General features: G+C 42.4%; 1 protein-coding gene across 6 annotated transcripts in view; it reads right to left on the bottom strand.

Annotated features, from left to right (window-relative positions):
* Nucleotides 1-18,063, bottom strand: part of DPP6 (dipeptidyl peptidase like 6) — a 510,968-nt gene that overhangs the window by 224,551 nt on the left and 268,354 nt on the right. Inside the window, exon 1 of one of the 6 annotated variants that reach the window (XM_028749896.2) lies at nucleotides 12,191-12,701. The exons of the other annotated variants lie outside the window; for them this stretch is intronic. Coding sequence (XP_028605729.2) covers nucleotides 12,191-12,247 — 57 coding nt within the window. The 5' untranslated portion in view covers nucleotides 12,248-12,701. Of the gene's footprint in view, nucleotides 1-12,190; nucleotides 12,702-18,063 lie in introns of those variants that run through there. 6 annotated transcript variants of the gene reach the window in all.

Raw genomic sequence — 18,063 nt, 5'->3', positions numbered from 1 at the left:
GTGGCCATCATTGTCTCATGTGGAAGCAAGTTCTATAGTTCAACTATGCGCTGCATGAAGAAGTGCTTTCTTTTCCTGTCCTAAATCTTCCAACATTCAACTTCACTGGATGTCCATGAGTTCTACAGAGTTATGAGAGAGGGAGAGGGTAACACTTCTGTCCTGAAACTTTCCATATTTTCAGCCCTGCGGCTTTATGAATAAAGACCATGAGTGTGCAACTGCCAGTGATAAAAAGAAAGTGTTTGCAGTTCACATCTATAGATCCATCCACCAATGAAGTTGTAAAACCAGAGTTTGGGTCTTGTTCTCACATTAAATTGTGTCTTATTTGTTTTCACTTCTATGGCTACTTAAAAGCACAGAGACAGCATGCACTTACCCCAAATCCATCTCTGGATTTCTCAAAGTACTAAATCATTTTCACCATTAGAATAAAAACTGAGTTTGCTTTGGTATTTGAAACTGTAGAATGGATTTCCCCAACCTGGTGTCTTCCAGATATTTTAGGCAGCTCTCCTAAGTCCGAGTTAACAGGGCTGTACTGACTAGGGCTGCCGGGAGTTTTAGCCCAAGATATCTAGAACCCAGCAGGTTGGGGAAAGCTTTGTTTCTAGCTGACCCAAGGATATATGACTTGGTTCAGACATATGCAAGGTCTCATCTACTTCAGTTGTTCACAATCCTTATCTTCAAGGAGCGCTCTCTGGCTGATGATTGGAAATGGTGGGCAAATTGTCTCTGAGGGTGCCTTGCCTGCTATTGTTGATTTTCTGATTCCTCAATCAATACAAACCCAAGATTGCAGTCTGTATTCAAACATATTTGGAAGTAATCACCACAGTGGGACTTATGAGTGAACATGCACAGAATTGTTCTGCAGAATTCTAAGAACACAAAACAACTGATCTCCTTTAACATGGTTGTCTGATCATAGATAGCAGACTACATTTTGAGCAGCAACTACCTCTGAAAGACTTTTTCCTCTTACCCGGAAACATCTATGATCAGAACTAACGAATGCATCAGCCTTTCTTCTAGATATTTACTTCCTGCAAACACTTTTATCCAGTATTTGATTCATGGGCTCATAAAACAAGCACCACTAAGCATGCTGACTATGTGCTTATTTATTGCCTTTAAATGACACTGAAGTTAATATACATATTTGCCAAGATGGCTAAATAAATACTGTACTTTTTAATGACAACCAGTGTTTCTGAGAGGCTGCTGAGTGTTCAGGCAACAATGGTGAGCTGAGAAATGCTCAACCTTTCCTACAGTGAAAGTCAGGAAAGGTCCATTAATCAATAAACATTTTACTAATGGACAAGCCTTATGTGCTAAATACTTTCAGAGGATATTTCAGTCAATTTCTCCTTGGATTTTATTCCTTGCAAATTCATGACTTGTTTTCCTTCCCCCTCCCATCTTGCTGCCACTGTGCACATGGCACAATAAAACTCGCCACTGTAAAGAAATGCAACCCTAAAGGCTGGCTGTGTAAAACCTTGCATTACACCTTAAGAGGCAAAGACCACAGGAAAGAAACAGACGTAATTCTCCTGAATCTTGTACTGATTAAGCTTTGTCAAGATTAATCTCTAAGCCTTTACTTTCAGAAGATCATCATTCTAAGAAATGACAGCATGTTGAACTTTTTCATTAACCGCAGTAGAGTGAAAAAGAAGACCTGATTTTCTAATAGCGTAATAGTTTTTTCTGAAGGAGACTGCAATGTGAATTCCAGTAATACAGGCAGGTCCAGCCCTACTGTTAGGCAAAATGAGGTGACTGCCTCAGGCAGTGGATGGGGGGAGGCACACGGTGGTGGTGGATGTGTGGGAGGACAGAGCTATGGGTGTGCCATGTGACCTGCCCTTTAGCCCCGCCCCTGCCCTCAGATGTGGTGAGCAATGCTGCCTCATCACTAATGCTGAAGTAGGATTCAACTGCTACTCCAGTTGGCTTCTACAGTGGTACCTCGGGTTACATATGCTTCAGGTTACATACGCTTCAGGTTACAGACTCCACTAACCCAGAAATAGTACCTCGGGTTAAGAACTTTGCTTCAGGATGAGAACAGAAATTGCTGGATGTTGCCTGTTATTGAGGTAGCTAGCTAATATATAAATATATTTAATTTGAATTGATCATTATAAACAAACCTTGGCTTTTTATCTTACTAATAAATCACCATCTGATATTCAGAAAAAGTACTCCTATCTACTATTAGCAGTTTTCTTTATCTGATAAATGTTTTGTTGGTTTATCATGCATTTTTATCAATTAAATACATAGTTTGCATATTAATAAACAGTGATTCTGAAGCAAAATATTATTGAAAGAGATGAGAGATATTTACAAGTCAGGGATTATGCAAAATTAAAGCTATGCTATGGGCTTTGTGTAATAAGCACAGCATGCATTCACAGTCAACTCTACATTCATTACGGTATCTCTGCAAAACTATATCAACAATAAATCATCTAATAAACTGCATATTCCCTTTCGTCATGTAATGCAATGGAATAACTCTAAGCATGCAGGCGGAGCTTGTGGTGAGGAAGCTCAGTCGAGTCCTATCTTGGTGAGTTCACATGGTGAAAGAGAACAAAGGAGGAAACTTAAGTTCATTCCTTTCAGGAGGTGAGGGGCTGTGACTTGTAGCTGAGTCTGGGAGTACAGATCTGTGATCTTAATCCCTTAATGGATTAACTAGCCCTAAGATTGCTAGTCATGTTTGACTAGAATTTCCCACAAAGCCAAGGGATGAATGTGAATAAGTGCAGTTGTTGTGTCCTTAGATTTCGTTTAGGAGGACTAAGGATGCAAGCACACATTACAAAGGAAACACATTGCTAGCTTTGGCCCGTTAATTTCACTTGGTCTGCTCTAGAGTTGGGATACAATGTATTGCTCCCAGCCCTGTGTTTGCCTTATGATGCTCATGTTAGCATACGAAGCAACAGTGGCGTAGCGTGGGTTGTCAGCACCCGGGGCAAGGCAAGTAATTTGCGCCCCCAACCCGTGGATTTGCGCCCCCTAACCCGTGGATTTGCGCCCACTAACCCATGGATTTGCCCTAACCCCAGATGTTGCACCCGGTGCAGCCGGCCCCCCCTGCACCCCCCACGCTACGCCACTGCGAAGCAGCTTGCATTGAGAATCACAGGTGAGATGAGATGAGATGATTATCCCTTTGTCTTCCCACCTGTTCTCCACTACAACCTCTTCGCATCAAGACTAAAGGTTTCACAGAAGAAGTGGGCTTACTTCTGAGCTGAGGAAGAGAGATGTTGTGGGAGAAAGTGTGAGGCACAAAGAGCAGCAGTTGAAAAAGAGTGCAGTTATACGAAAGGAGAAGGTCAAAGTGAGAGACGATTGAAGGTGGTGGGCAGTGATATGTCGGGCCATGAGAGCAGAAAGACAGGATGTTTTCAAAGGAAATCTGAGTTCTGGTGCAGCATCACTATTTATGGCCTTGCACTGGCCTATCCTTAACTTCACACAGCCCTGTGCAGGAATAGGAAAAATAGAATGAGTGTCTTATCCTTGTCAGTTCTCACTGAGCTACATAAACTTGAGTAGTCAACAGTAGTTTAATTATTTAGGTACAAAAATATTTCTATAATGCTGTATCATAAAAATATATCACAGCGGTTTACAACAATACAAAAACAAAAAACCATACAGCAAAACCATAAAAAGTTAAAAGCAAGTTAAAACCAAAGGAATTAAAAACAAGCACCAGTAGGCCATTTGTGGATGATGCACTCTTAATTGCCTGCATAGGTCTGGCAGAAAAGTTTCCAGCAAGCATTTAAATGTTGGCACCGAAGGTGCCTGCTGGATCTCTAATGGCAGGATGTTCCACAGGACTGGCCCGTGACTCTAAAGGCTTGGTTGTCAAAGGAGCTCCATCAATTCAGGGAATGGCGAGAAATGTTTCTTGACCAAGTGGCAAAGTCAAGAGAGCACCAAAAACTAAGGAATATGCAACCCTCCCGCCACTAAAAATCACATTTAGACTATGCTTTCCGCAACACTGATTTTTTTTCTATTTTTTTGTACATATTATGGGCAGTTTGCAATGTTGCCTTTTTCTCCCCCTCCTTCCTTTCTGAATGTCAACATCTCCAGAAGGACATTCACCTCTCTGTTCCATAACTACATTAAAACAGAGCCAAAAGTGGGAAGTGGGTTTGGCAAAGAAACTTGGTACTCACAAGAAGGGACTCACCTCTGGGAGAGGACAGCCTCGGATTCAAGGCAATATTCAATAGGAGCCCTGAGATCGTAAGCTGCCAGGAGTAGAGACACTGACTTAGCAATCCTTCTGGCCACCTACCTCACCTGACTCTAAACCAACTTTTCCTTGGTCTCTCAGCCATATGATTCAGCAAAAACAATGCTAAATTCCTTGGTGTACCACTTGAAGTTACAGGGAGGGGAGTCACAATTTTGGCTGCCTCCTTCCATAAAACTCTGGTCATGTACAAAAACAGCATGCACTGTGATACCGGGACTTATTTTGTGTGTGTGGCCATCCCAAAATGCAACCCATCTCATTGGATGCATTATTGTACTGAAAGGACTGTCACATGCTTTTGCTAGATGCATCGCCTCTGCAGTTTTTCAGGGAACAAATGAATAAGTTGGTTATTGTAACCCACTCTGATGCATGCTCCGAGTTCCTCTGGCTTTTCTAGGGCTGCCATACACCTGGAATTTCCCCGGACATAGCCAGGATCATCAAAAATGGCGTCTGGGCAGATTTTTCAAAAATCAGATAAAATGTCTAGGAATACTTGGGCATATGGCAGTCCATATCAGAAGTGTTGATTGGTTTTGGCAATTAACTTTTGTGTCTGGATTTTCACTTTTGGAACTATGGCAACCCTACTTTCGGCACGTAGCCTTGCCACTTCATGTGGCTTTGTTCTGTTACCACAGAGACAAGAAATGTTCTTTGTTAAGAAGGATAGTAATTTAAATCTCACTTTTTCTACCATACTGGGGAAGAGGGAGAGATATGTCGGTGCCTTCCATTCCTCTGTTTGTTTAACCTGAACTGTAATATGTGCAATTAGAAGGTAGGAACGAAAACCAACAACCACCAATTTTGCATAGCCTTCTACTTAAGACTTTCATTCAGTTCAGTTAGACTTGCTGGAAAAAGGAGACATGCATCTACAGTGGTACCTCGGGTTAAGTACTTAATTCGTTCTGGAGGTCCGTTCTTAACCTGAAACTGTTCTTAACCTGAAGCACCATTTTAGCCAATGGGGCCTCCTGCTGCTGCTGCGCCGCCGGAGTACGATTTCTATTCTCATCCTGAAGCAAAGTTCTTAACCTGAAGCACTATTTCTGGGTTAGTGGAGTCTGTAACCTGAAGCGTATGTAACTTGAAGCATATGTAACCCGAGGTACCACTGTATTGCTGCTTTAGAACCAGGCCCAGCTGGTCGAAGTAACCCAAGCAATTGCTTGGGACGGCAATATGTTTAAAGGTGCCAACAAAGCACAAAGCGAACAAAAAGTTTTGATTCAGAGTTTATCTGTGGCATTGCAAATATATGTAACAAGCCGTACAGCTGCTCAGGGTAGCAAAATGACTTTGGCTGCCCCCTGCTTAGAGCATATGGGATGAAGCTACCAGTTTTTTATTTATTCTACATAAACAGTGCTAATCTTTGCAGTACATTGCTTTTTGTTTTCTTTCTTTTTTACAAAGAAGGGTACTACTAGCTAAACTCCTAAGGGCATACAAAGTTAACAGCTGCCTCCCTGCTTGCTCAAACGCAAGGATGCTCTCAAACTGTTGAAGAAAAATAGGAAATATGCCCCAGTAAGCATAATCTGTGACAGTGCAAGGTATTAAAATAAAGTGATCAGCCAATACTTACTGCAAGCAACACAGTTTACAGAAAGGGCATACAGTGGCTTCACCATCCTGAAATCCACAAGACATGGTGCCTCCTAGCTACTTTCAACTGCAGTTTGGTTTGACCAACAGGAGACACTCCCCAAATCCATTCCACAATTTAACTTCTTGGTAGGTTCACTGTATTCTGGCAGCAAGATTCTCTCCCTTCATAGTCATTCAACTAAAGAGCCCCAAAGAGGCCTAGACACAACCCTGGGCCAGAATTTCCCAGACCCTCCAAGTGTTCCTACTTTCCAGGGACGTCCCTGATTTAGAGAAGCCACCCCAGTTTCTGATTTCATCCCGGAATGCCCCACTTTTCCTTAGGATGTCCCTAAATTTTCATTGGCGAAATGTTGGAGGGTATGGAGTTATCCGACCCCTTAGCCGCCTGAAGGCAATCCTGTAAAGGTAAGGCTGTTTTTGTTTAACATTTAATATTTTATTATGTCTTTATATATGTTGGAAGCTGCCCAGAGTGGCTGGGGCAACCCAGTAAGACGTGTGAGGTATAAATAGTAAAATTATCATCATTATGGAATGGGACATCCCTATTCTCATTGGATAAATGTTGGAGGGCATGCCTTCAGTGAGAAGGACTTGTTATGATTGTGTAGGTTTAAGGGATGTGTTGCATGTCCCCCATTTCCACAATTGTCAGAGGGAATTGCAATGAATTTTGGCTTCCTTTGGACTAGTGAACACTGGAGACCTAAAGCATTTTTGTAACATTTGCAAATGTCCAAGCAGAGCATAAGGGAAGACACACATAAGACACTCCTGCCAGGCAGCAGATGTATTACTTTATATCAGGTATCCCAGAGAGATGTGTCTGGATTACTCATAGCTCTCTATCTCTCTGCGCTTGCTTCTTCCAAATTGCTCTTCCTTCTGCACACCCTGATAGCAATCTCGTTGTATCAAGACTCTCCTAATTAGTTCCCATCAGCTAATTATTCTGGGCAATTAGCAACCAATGTTCCTAACAAAGGCATGATCAGTATGTAGTCTTTACAGGTGTCACTATGGTTTGCGGAAATTGAAAATTCAACACAATAAATGAAAATACATGTCACTATGGTTTGCAGAAATTGAAAATGTCACCAAGGCTTCCTTCCTTCCTTTTTCTTTTTTAGTCAGGGCCTGTGGATTTAGGGTGGCCACAATTCTGCTTTACAGTCCTCTATTTGAAGGGGTGTCTGGGCCAACTTAGATTTAGGGATAGAAAACTGTAAGGGAGAGCTACAAGTTCCTTGAAGTTGCCCATCAACAGTCACCCAGAGTAAGCAGGCACACATATCACCTGGTCACAGTATTTTCCCTTTTGGTAAGATGTATAGCAGTTGTGTCTAAATTTGCATCTATATGCATAAATCGAAATATGCAAATGTTATGCAAATATGTGCCCTCTTTTGGTTTCTGCTTTTCAGAATGTGTGTTTTTAACTTGCTGGCCTGGTTTGTACATAATACCAAACTATAGTTAGTCATTGTCTTTGACTATGCCTGGCAGAGTGTGTGGCAGAGGCAGGAGATCAGGGAGCTGACCCAGGAGAGGGGACCAGTGACTAAGGGGTGTCATGACACCCACAAAGCAAGAGCCAGGGAAGGAGCCAGAGTCAGGGCAGACCAAGGCAGAGGAAGGTGTGCAGGATGTGGGGTAGGAAGAAGGGATGGGTCAGTAGATTCCAAACTTCCAACACCCGGCTGTCTCCTAGAACCAGGAGGGGCTTGAAAATGGAAGAGCAGCAATGACTTCCGTGCAGGAGAAGTCAGAGGAGGGTACATAAGCTGGAGGAGGGGCGCCCCCTCCATTGCTGCAACTGCTCCATAGGGCTCAGACCTGTGGACCAATGCCTAGAGGCTAGAAGTGCATGTATCCAGAGCATTGTGGAAGCTGCTGTAAGTGTTTCTCTTGCCACCAAAGAGTTAACTAGATGGGTGCCTTCATTATCTTAGACATGCTATGACAGTCATGCGCATGAGACTTCTGCACTCCCCCCACCCCCGCTTCTCCAGCACAGTCATAAGGAGATGAGAAGCCTTTGCTTTCACCTTCAGCTAACCACGGCTACACATTATGTCTTAACCAAGTTGACATTCACCACCGGCCAACCCGTGGAGTCCAAAGAACATACACGGACAATTGGCATACATTTTCTTTTATGGGCAGCAGGTCTGCATAGTTCATGTGTTGTGCAAAAGATAAATTCTATGGGTTTCTGAAAAATGGAGTGGAAAAGGCCATCCCTTCCAAAGTACTGAAGAAGGAAACTGAGCCTTCAGTGCATTCCTCATATTTTTCCTGCAATGCAATCATGCATGATGAGACATTCACCTCTAAATTCCGAGGCCACTTACACTTGTGTAAGCCCTACTGATTTCACTTGGATGACTGTCGTATAGAGAGGGCTTTGCATGACCAAACAATGGGGTTGCGGGGCTCTTGATGTTCTGCCCAAGTTAAGAACAAGAAAACTGCAGATCAGCCACGGTTTAAACTATCAGGCATGTTTAATTAAACTAGTGGTCTGAGTCATCTGGAGCTGAAGCTCCAGATCTTTACATTTCAATGCATAACCTCATGTTTAACTACTAAGACAGATCAAGGGTTTTTATGCAAAAGCATTTGGAGAATTAAGAAGGACAATATAATCACACCACCCCCTTGGCGCTACTTACTGGCCATTTTTAGTTTCCTTTTTGTATTGCAGAAAACCCAATTATACTTTAGCTAACTGTAATGCCTTAGTCCAAAAGTAATGCCATGACGGGGAATGCAAAAAGGGAAATGCTCGCAATGTCTTATATGACAGTAACAGTTTCTTCTAAAGTAGGCATAATCTTCAGCACAGTTACAGAAGTACTCCCATTGCATGACAGGCAATTTCTTCTCAATTAATTTCTATGTAAGGGGAGAGTGCCATTACTTTAATACCAGATCTATCCTCCCCCCCCATCACATAGACACACACAAGCACAAATCCACATGGAAACATTGAACTGTAGACCACTACAAATGACTTCTAAAGTATAATACCATTCAATATATATATATATTTAATCTTTGCTTTTTTTTCATGAAGGGGGGAATATCCCAAAAGGAAGATATGTGAATACTGGGAAATGGGGCTTTCAACTCTTACTAAGGGCTAATGCTTAGTTTATTTGTATGATTGTTTGACATAATTATGTGACAGCAACATCATAGCTGAGAGAGTATAACTATCAGTACTTTTACTTGGAACATTAAAGTACAATTTCTCAGATGCTCGGTAAACAGTTTTTATTTAAGAATTTCAACAGCATCTCTCTTTTGCATCCAGATCCCATCCATATTTACTTGGAAGTAAATCTCAATGATGTCAATAGGATTTCCAAGTAAAACAACAACAACAACAACAACAACAACAACAACAACAACAACAACAACAACGACAACGACAACGACAACTTCTTAATTGTTTATACCCCGCCCAGCTGGCTGGGTTTCCTCAGCCACTCTGGATGACTTCCAGCAAAATATAAAAAATAATAATAAAATGTGAGACATTAAAATAATGCACAGGGTTGCAGTCTGAGTCTGGGACTGAGTCGTTGGCAGATCCGCCCTTACAGAAATACAGTTTTTGGTCTGTTTAGAAATATAGAGAGACCAGCTTCCTTTATATAAGAACAGCAACTTACATAAAGGAGCAGGGGTTGGCTGCCTATTTCTTAAACCAGAACTCTCACAAGAAGGCCTACACACCATTTCACTGCCATGGAAACAGGATGAGCGATCTCAAGGATTGGACCAACTCCTGCTTCCTGTTAGCATATGGAAGCTTTGCACAGACACAGAATTCTTCAGCGTGTATAACAGAGATGAGGCTGAATCTAAAGTGAAGGGCACACAGGCAAAGTCCATGAATGATGCAAATGTTATTTCATTTGAGTCACTTTAGGTGGCAGCTTATTCACAAAGCTTTTAGCAGTGGGAGAGAGGGCCCATTAAGCAGCAGGAGGTTAAGGAAATGTTGCAAAACAAAACAAAACCTCACATCCAAGGCCTTTTGTCTGTTGTTGACAAAAAATAATAATCTTAATTTCAAGATTTTCAGCACGCTTGATCTAACAGCAAGCCTGATGTACAAAGAAACAATATTTTAAAAGAGAGCAAAAAAAGTCAATGGAAGTTTTTTGGTTTGTTTAAAAGAAAGGTGGAATTTCAGAGAAACAAAAGTGCGACAGGGATGGCGGAGGAGCATTGCTTCCCACTTAAGCAGAAAAGCTGATAAAGCTTTTTGCTTCAATAAAATGTCACCCTGAAAAGTCAGGTCCTTGTGTGCTATTTCTGATTGCACTGCACCTAATGAGGATCCAACCATCTGCCTTTCCAGCCTACCTTCAAATACAGACACATACACTTGAGGGAGAGAGAGAGAGAGAGAAGAAAAGAAAAGACTGCAACTCTCAGCATATCACTGGAAGAAAACTATGTTAAGAATTAATTTGTGTCTGGGGAGATCTATTTTAATTAGTCCCCTGTGCTATCCTAGTCAATGACTAAAGCAGCATTGTAATCTCAGTGACAAAGTGCTGGTTCAGACGTAACCCTAAACTATGTTTTAGCATTACAAGAGTGAGCTGCAATGAGTGCAGCCTCAAGGAAGAGTTTGTAAACTTAGACTCCCATTTTAAATTAACTGCAATTTGTGAACCCAGACAAAGTGTGGCTTAATCTTAATGATGATTAATTGAAGCAAGCCAACTTCAAGCCATAGTTTCTGAAGCTGGCTTATTTCAACAAACCATAGTTAAAGATAACCACAGTTCAGACTTTGGATGACATGTCAAACTGTGGTTAACCTAAAATGGAAATGGATGCTTCTGATCCCTTTGCAGCTGCACAGGAGAGGGTAGGGGGAGCATGCAAAATCAGGGGAGGGTGGACTAGGTTCATGGAAGTCCAACAACGTCTGGAAGGCTGTAGGTTCCACCATCTTGGTGCTAAACCATGGTTTATGCCTTACATCTGAACACGGTTAGTGAAAATATAAGAATGTGAAACCTGGAACAGATGGGTTAATCCTTCAGTTTCCAGTGGAGACTCTGCTACATGTGAACACAGAGAGGGATGGCAGGGCTTATTGGGGGAGGAGAGGAAACTCTACTCTGTTCTGCTGCTGTACAGAAGGCCCCTCTGAAGTGTTTGCAACATTCAGCTGCATCTCAGGTGTCTTAGCAATCTTTTCCTATATGTCAGCTATCGTTATCCTTGCCTATTACTCAGGACCAATGAAGTGGCTGTTGCTTTACCAGCAGTGAAAGTTGTTTCAATTGAGTCAAGAAGTCAAGCTGAGAAATACTCATTTTATGAACTGGACCAGAAAAAAACAATCATCCATCTGCTGGTACAAGTATATGGAGGCGATTCTTAGGTCTGACGACTTCTTCTTCCTCTTCTTTAACTGGCTTTTCTCCTGTGCATTTAACAACAGCCCAGGCACACACAAATTAAACAGCTGGCATGAAGCTAAATAGCAAAGGGAAGGAAGGAGAAGCTTCACCTGCTAAATTCCAGTGTGTCAGGGTTGCTGTATGTACATGAGAAGCCAGGGAGTGGGGATGTGGCAGCCCTGCTAAGTGTATGAAGACAAATATAGAATGTAGGTAGGTGTTCAGGATGGCTTGAATAGTCTGTGATTTCCCATTAAGAAAAGCTTAATTAAATTTGGACCATGATTGGAACAGGGTATCTCTATAGTTGCTCACACTTCATTCTTGAACAGAAACAACAATGCTAGATGGTGGTTTTACAGGTACAAGGAAAGCATGGGAAATCTGCTTTCGTTAGTCCAGGCACAACTTGGGGAAAGGAGAAATAAAGTAGTTAGGATGTCTACCCTTGTTAGCAAGCTGCAGATGCAGAACTGGGTTGATTCTAACAGGAAGAGACCCTCTCCCCACCCTTTGTCCCGCCTGGCAGTGTACAGTTAAACACAAAATACCCAGCAAGGTCCTGCACGAAATGCTCCTGCTCTACACATAACATGGGGCTAGAGGCATCATATTAACACACACACACACACACACATATTTATAGAGAATAGGCACATAACAGAATAAGTAGAAAACAGCACTGTCTTGGTGACTTGTATAGAAACACTAGTCACCCACTGCCATAAATGAAAAGCTAGCAAGCAAGCAAACAAACAAACCAACAAACCAAGAGGTATACAAATCTCTACGCTGCTCAAAAGAAAGTCAACAGCATTACCTGTTCTTGTTGCTGGACTGATTTCCCTGAAGCACTTTGCTCCTTAGCTGTTGTCATGTTCACCTACTTGTGCCCACTGCAGTGGCAAACAGGATTTCACAGGTCTGTGTGTATGTGGTTGCTTGAGTGTGCGTGCATGAGAGAGAGAAAGAAAGAGAGAGAATGTGTGTGCGTGTGTGCGTTCAACTGTGCAAGTGTTTCGAGTCACAAAAGCTAAAGGAATACAGATGAGTAACTAGCCCATCACTTAATCACCAGCTGAGAGAGCGGCTCTCTTCTCCTTCCCAATTAAAAATTTAATACCACCAAAATATATACCACCCTTAATCTCTACCCCCTTCTCTCTTTCTCTGTTCTTTCTGCCTCTAAAATTTAAATGAGGAGAGCGAAAGAGGAGAAAGGAGGATGCCGAGAAGGCTTCTTCAATTAGCAACAGCCTCCGCAATCGTCACAGAAACAATAACTGCTTGGCAACCAGGAACTGGCAGCTCGGAGCTAGAAGACCGCGATGTGGTACTCCTCTCCCCCCCCCCTCCACAGCCAGTTGAGGACTGGTGCTGCGCATGCTCACGGTTAGCATTGTAGCAGAAATGTGCAGGGGATAGCTCCAGCAGCCAATTTAAACTCCCGGCATTTGCAATAAGGAATCAATAGGGACAAATGCTGAGCAGGCACCTCAGATAAGCTGCCCCATTATTACGCTCACTCACTCTCAAGCCTGATCACACCGAATAAGCAGCTGTGCTGTGGCTCCTTTTAAAGAAGCCACATGGAGTATTCTCCGGGGAGTGATCTGTTTGTGCGCACCCAGCTGTTTTCACCTTGCCACTAGTCAGAGCACATGTTACAGTTCCCCACAGGGGTCACTCACACAGTAGCAATGCCATTTTCAATGACTTCCTTGTGGTAAGCGTTACGTGTGTCGTGGACCACTGTGTGAACTACTGTACCATGCACAGCACAGGATGATTAATCAGAAAAGCAACGGGGGGGGGGGGGGAACCCTATCTAACTTCTTAAAGATTTTTTGTAAAAATAGCAACAGAACAAGTTCTCCCTTTCAAAACAGTCATGTACATAAAGTTAAGCCAATTTACTTTGGATTAATAAAAACAGAACTGCTATGGACTATTTTGTATTCATGGCAATTAGTAGAGAGAAGAATCTCCATGAAACCAATAAGCATGCATTGGAAGTGCCCAAACAATACCCACACTTCTATTTCATTGCTATTGCAAAAAAGGGGAATTGGATAAAGGAAGTCTCCCAGAACTTAATTAAAGCCAAGGTCCAGGACCAGAATCAATGGCAAATGACAAGAGGGGGGAAAGTTACACATCTCCTTTCCTCTCACTTATCTTCTGGTTCTCAAACACTTCTCTTTTATTAAACAGATAATGTAAAGAACCACACAATTGAGTGACATATGCAGCTTGAACCTGAATACAGTAGCTATAATTATTAGGTTTGGCAAAATCTACCCTGTCCTTCTCAGCTAGAACTGTATATTTGCTGGCGAGGGCCAAATGCAAATGTTTTTTGGGGGGATGGAAGACCTTTTTTTCTTTTTCTTTGTTTTAGAGTGGCTCATTATTATTGTGCACTTGCAATTCATTTCCAGGAAAGATGCACATTCTTGCAACACCACTTTGGAATTATAGTGCACGGAAAGGGAACACTGCACCCTTTCTAAGGTAACCTTCTGACACTCTCTTTTCTGCCACGTACTACATGGCAGCTTCCGGGGGCAGAGCGTCAGCAGTAGTGTCCCCCATCAGATAAGTGGTGTTAGCTGCCTGGAAGGAGACACCAGCAATTTCTGTGGATTTTTTCCGTGTGAGTTACAGTGTGAGGGGTGGAAGTGGAGATTGAATTGTGAAGACTATGCTGTGGTTGTTGGACTGGGGTGGTGTTGGAGTGCACAAAAGAAACTGTGGGCGGCATCGCAGGATTGCCACAAACCACTGTTCTGTAGTCAGTCAGTACCTGCATCTCTAACTGTCATGGCCCTGGCCTCAAGCTCAGAGTTGTTGGAGAAGATACTGGCCTCTGGGGCTTCTGTACCACCAGCTCGGAGAATTGAACCAGCCCCTAATTTGGTTGGCTTGCAGCCAACTGAGCCCATGATGGATGGTTTAAAGCCAGTGGGAACCTTTGCTCCTCCAGATGCTGTTGGACTCAGCCCCAGCCAGCATGAAGGAAAACTCCTTCCAGATATAAGAAAAACTCCTAAACCTCCACTGCCTTCTGAGATATATTCAGGAGAAGAAAAGTTGAAGAAGCAAACCCTACACAAATCGGGAGTGGAGTCCCTAAGACGGTTGGATGGCACCTTGTACACCTCCTTCCAGCATCTCCCATAGCCAAGCTGGTGCCAGACATATTGGTCTGCTTTCCTTTGGACCATATCAGTGAGGCTGAGAGGGGGATCTTGTCATCTGGGCCGCTCAAGACCTCCATACTTGTGCCCCACAGAGGTCACTTTAGTGCTGCTAACTCAGTGGTTTGACGTTGCCCCTGGAGGCGCACTCCATTCTCTCCCAAGACAGATGGATGCCAACAGTGATACTTTTCTGCACCCATTGCCTATGCTTGTTTGTTCTTATTTTTGAGTATGCATCAAACTCTAGAGTTTGTGAAGCCTATATGCGAACTGGTAATGTCCTTCTCACCTCTAAGCCTACTGGATGTCCATGCACTGGGTGCAATGCTTCAACAAAGTTGTCATGAGCACTTTGTGCTGGTTACTCTGTTCAGTGCCACGCTGGCTTGTATAAAGTACTAGCCTTCCTTTACTCTAGAATCTCACTTTTGTGTAGATGCAAATAAATTCTAGAAAGTGGACATGGGCTCTAGGTTTAGGAGGTCGTTTGCCATCAGCTTCTCCTCACTAATAGTGCCTGCTTGCTTGCCAGGAAGGAAGCTGGCAAGTGACTAGGCAGCAGTTATTTCTGCTTCTTCTGCTATTGAGCTTTCCAGAAACCAAGGAAAAGGAAGGGTGGGCAGGGGGAGTGAGCAAGTGGCAATGGATCTATAGGGTACTCTTGGCAGTGAACCGCCTGCAAAGGTGTGGGTCTCAGTAGGTTGTCCAGTTATGCCAACTCCTGGCACTAGCGCCATAGCCACACATTTCTTTGAAGTATTAACCAACTCTATTAGTCTTACATTCAAAATTATATTGGGGGTAGGGAGAGGGGATATTTACATGATATCAACTAAATCTCATTCTAATAAGAATAAATCCCAAACAGCTTGGTTCTTAACCCACTCTGGGATGCCTTGTGGGCAACGAAGAGTGGCCTATACATATTTTAATAACCCAAACGCAATTCCAGAAATGGCAATGTGGTTGAGGCCTATATATATTTAGGGATTAATACATGCACTCATTGTATTCATCAGAGAGACATGTGACAGACCTGCCACCATTAACATTTGACTAAAACAGCCCTTAGCTTATACATGTGTGTGCATGTGTGTTATTATATTTAGAGGGTTCCACATAGCCGACTCCCAATAACACTGAAAGGTAAATAAGGAATTTTAGAAGATAACCTCCAATATTAGGTACACATTAAGCAGACACAATGTACAACGGGGGGGGGGGGGCGGGGAGTGAGCACTGCAATCACTGAATAGGTGAGATTCCAGAGGCATGGAACGCCTATATTTCAAAGCAGATGGTAGTCTAAAAGCATGACATCCTACCCACTATGAGGTGACAGCTTTAGCCACCTCATGGTGTGACCTACACAGTGAGATCTGAATGGAGGGTTGGAGTGGTAACAGGTAGAAAGGTGTTTGCAAAGCTTAGCCTGTATCTAATATCGCTAGGAGGGTGAAGCTTAAACAGAAAAGCAGGAGGTACTGCTTTATACAGTAGGAACATGGGAAGCTGCCTTATACCAAAAGCCAGATTGCTCCAGTATTGTTGACAAGCAGTGACTCTCCAGGGTTTCAGGCAGGTAACTCTCTTAGCCCTACCTAGAGATGCCAGAGGTTGGACCAGGGGCATTCTGCATACAAAGCCGTACTGCTTTGTGTATTCCCAATATTTGAACTCTGAGCATTTCATATTTTTTAAAAAAAGAATGACCAATTTGATTCTTTTGAAGGCAAGGTACTATGTGACTATTAAAACACACGTTTGAAATTCCCAAATGCAGAGCAAAGCATTTGATCCTGTTCATTTACCTTACTGCCATTCACCAATCTAGAAATCTCTGCTAGTTCTAGAAAGCGTTACTTCTGCGCAAGAAAGTGGATTCTCCTGGCTGTTCATGTACCGCATACCACAATTGGAAATGTCAGTATAGAGGCCAGGAACCACTTTGGGGGGCTAGCTGCTTTCATGGACCTATTTGTAAAGCCGAACGAAGCCATGGAAAACTTTCGAAACAAAAGGCCGTTCCTTAACTGGCACTGTGATTTGGGACTTGGAGCCCCATGAAGTGCTTTATACTGTAACAGTGAGGCTCCTATTGTAAGTTAGGTCTTACAGTTACCGCTATTCAGTGCTCAAAATGGTTTCTGCGTCATGGTGGAGGTAGGAGAGAGGCAAACAATTCCATGATTGTTTTCCCGTATATTCTTTCAGCTTTCCATTTGTTCCACAGCAACATTTTCATTTAGCTCCTTCTCTGAAGAAAACAATAATAAGGGGGAGAAATCGTTCTGCCTTTGAGAACATACAATGCTAGCCCTGCACTTTTCTAAGACTGGAATGGCATTATTGCAGTACTTCTCAAAGGCTCATGAATAAACTGAGAATACATGGGATAAGAGGACAGATACTCTCATGGATCAGCAAACTGTTAAAGAGCAGGAAGCATAAATAAACAAACACGTCTCACAATGGACAGACATAAGAAATAGGTTCTATATATCAGGGCTGCAGCTTTTTAACTTATTCATAAATGAACTGGAGTTAAGGGTGAGCAACAAGCAGTCAAGTTTGCTGATGACACTTCAGTAAAAACAAAAAAGAGCCATCAGGATATGTCTCCAAAGTAAATAGGCATTGAAATACCAAATGGGATTCAAATGGAGAGTGAAGCACATGAACAAGACATAAATAAATAAATCATAAATCCACATATACAATGATTGGAGCTGAAGTGGTGATGAGAGACCAGGAAAGAGATGTTGGAATCATGGTGGATAGCTCAATGAAAATGTTGACCATGTCTGAGGAAGCTGTGAAAAGGAAAATTACATTAGGGAAGGGATGAAAAATAAAACATCTCAAGTCATACTACCTTTGTTCAATCTCTCATGAGGCCATACTTGGAACACCATGTTCTGGTCCTCAGAAAAGATATTGTAGAGCTGGAAAAGGTGCTGAAAGGTTCGGCAAAAATCACCAAGAGGCTAAAGTAATTTGCCTGTGAGGAAAGGTTGCAATGGTTGAGGTTTCGTGGTGCATAAAATGGGTGAATAAGAGGGGACATAACAGAGGTGTATAAAATTGTTCATGCTGTGGCTAGGGAAGGATTTTTCCCTCTCTCATAGTACTAGAACATTCAGCCATCCAATGAAGCTGAATTTTGGAAGACTCAGTACAGACAGCAGGAAGTACTTCTTGACATAGCACATAAACTATGAAAGTCGTTGCTACAAGATGTGGTGATGACCAGCAACTGGTGGGTTATTGATAGATGATAGATAGATGATAGATAGATAGATAGATAGATAGATAGATAGATAGATGATAGATAGATAGATAGATAGATAGATAGATGATAGATAGATAGATAGATACTGTAGATAGATAGATAGATTTCTGTACTGCTTAATATATTAAAAATATCTCTAAAGGGTGTACAAAAAAACTTAAGTGGTGTACAGACAACTTTACAAAATATTACAAAATA

The sequence above is a fragment of the Podarcis muralis genome, chromosome 12 (assembly GCF_964188315.1).
Source record: "Podarcis muralis chromosome 12, rPodMur119.hap1.1, whole genome shotgun sequence".
NCBI classification, from domain to species: Eukaryota; Metazoa; Chordata; class Lepidosauria; order Squamata; family Lacertidae; genus Podarcis; species Podarcis muralis.
This window is presented reverse-complemented; position numbering and strand designations above follow the sequence as displayed.